This window comes from Galeopterus variegatus, unplaced genomic scaffold (assembly GCF_000696425.1).
Source record: "Galeopterus variegatus unplaced genomic scaffold, G_variegatus-3.0.2 Scaffold2977, whole genome shotgun sequence".
In the NCBI taxonomy this organism is placed as follows: domain Eukaryota; kingdom Metazoa; phylum Chordata; class Mammalia; order Dermoptera; family Cynocephalidae; genus Galeopterus; species Galeopterus variegatus.
In genome coordinates this window covers 236,301-238,148 of record NW_007729088.1, presented here as the reverse complement: position 1 = coordinate 238,148, position 1,848 = coordinate 236,301, and the positions used below count along the sequence as shown (strand labels likewise).

At 36.4% G+C, this 1,848-nt stretch overlaps 1 protein-coding gene across 1 annotated transcript in view; it reads left to right on the top strand.

The window, feature by feature from the left end:
• Positions 1–1,848, top strand: part of LOC103599464 (crooked neck-like protein 1) — a 15,374-nt gene that overhangs the window by 7,914 nt on the left and 5,612 nt on the right. The window contains exons 7-8 of the mRNA XM_008583603.1: positions 647–838; positions 1,591–1,650. Coding sequence (XP_008581825.1) covers positions 647–838; positions 1,591–1,650 — 252 coding nt within the window. The remainder of the gene's footprint in view (positions 1–646; positions 839–1,590; positions 1,651–1,848) is intronic.

The following is a 1,848-nucleotide window of genomic DNA, read 5'->3' as shown; positions in this document are numbered from 1 at the left end:
CAAGAAATGTGGAATCTCTTTGAGCTCATTTTTGAAAGAAGATGGTTTGTATGTCACCTTTTAGCTTAACTGCCCGAAAAAAAGATATGTGGTAGATACGGTTACATTCTCATCTCTTTATTTGTAATATACTGTTTTGATTACAGTTCAGAGATAACATTTTCCTTCACTTATTCCACTGTGTTTTTAAAAATGCTTAATCAGGTTGATTAAGGTATCTCCAAGCAAAGGACTAAGTATGGTCAAAATAAATTACTATTAATTGAAAGGGAAGGTTTCACAATTGTGTGCATGACATATTCTGTTGTCATTTTATTGTAGACATAATGATATGTAGTCACGTATTTAAACAAATACATTTATAAGAATAGGCATCTAATTATTGAGTGATTATCTTGGGAATGATGGCTATAGATGAATGCATCCTTACTGTGGGACACCTGGCCAATAATCTGTCCTCTGTATTCCTTTTTCTTTTCTATGTGTATAATCTCAGGAATAGTATTTTTAAAATGAGATAACGTAAAATCTAGAAAAAAAGTTGCTAAGTTGTGGAAAGTCAGTTTGGTGCCTTCTTTCAGCTCACATCGCTTAGCAAGTGTAGCTCTTGTTTTGTTTTTATTTACTAAGCTGGCTGTCTTTCTAGGCCAATCCACACAATTATGATGCATGGTTTGATTACTTGCGCTTGGTGGAAAGCGATGCAGAAGCTGAAACTGTGCGAGAAGTCTATGAAAGAGCCATTGCCAACGTCCCACCCATTCAGGAGAAGAGGCACTGGAAGCGCTACATATATCTTTGGGTCAACTATGCTCTCTATGAAGAGTTGGAGGCAAAGGTAAACAGTGGAGTGAGGTGTCAGCTGTTCGTGCTGTCTTCATCCCGTACTCACAGCTCACCTATTGTGGTGGTAACTGATATCTACAATCCTTGAAACAAAAAAAATTATTTTTAAATTCGCGTGCGCTCCCAAGCGCCACACTCTACCGAGTGTGCCACCGGGCCGGCCCATCTGTCTGCAACATTTTAAACTCTATACCTGTTGTGGGGACAGGAGAGGGGGGTTTTTTTTGTATGTTTTGTTTTTTAAATCTTGAGGCACAGCAAGATATCACTTGGAACTTGAAAGGGAACAATGAACCAGACCTTAGTTTAATTATAGGTAATTTCTAGGGTCTTCTTATAAATAGGGGTCATGGGTAGATTGTACATTTTTGCTTTTAGTAAAAATCAAGTGGCATTTTTCAGAAATTGGTTCCTGTTAGCAGGAAATGATTAACCTTCTGCTGTTGATATAAGACTATAAAATGTCTTTGTTTCATTCTACTATCAGGCAAAAAGCCTTTCTACAAAGAAACGCTCAGAGTTTGATGGCTTTATTGTAGATGATTCTTAAACCAAGGTTTGATGATCAAAGATAGTTTATACTTTTGATCATAAACGGAATCAAGATTTGAAATAATCAATTTGTGAAAACATTCAGTGTTGGAGGTGTACACTTTTACTAGTATTAGGTAAAATTAATAACTAGTAAAATTAGTGTTAGCAACAGATATCAATATTTTGTGAAAATTTATTATCCTAATACAGGATCCCGAGAGGACAAGACAGGTATACCAAGCCTCTTTGGAACTAATTCCTCACAAAAAGGTATGTTTGTTCTAAAGTATTAAGTTCCAAACAGGTCCAAATCCTCTTCTGTTACTTGTGAAATAATATTGATTGAATATTGCCCTGTGCTAGGCACCATGGCAAACATCGATAAGAATGAGATAATGCTCCTTGCCTCTGAAAACAGTCTAGTTCAGAGGACAGCCTGCATTGAGTGACTAATGGATACTACAGATA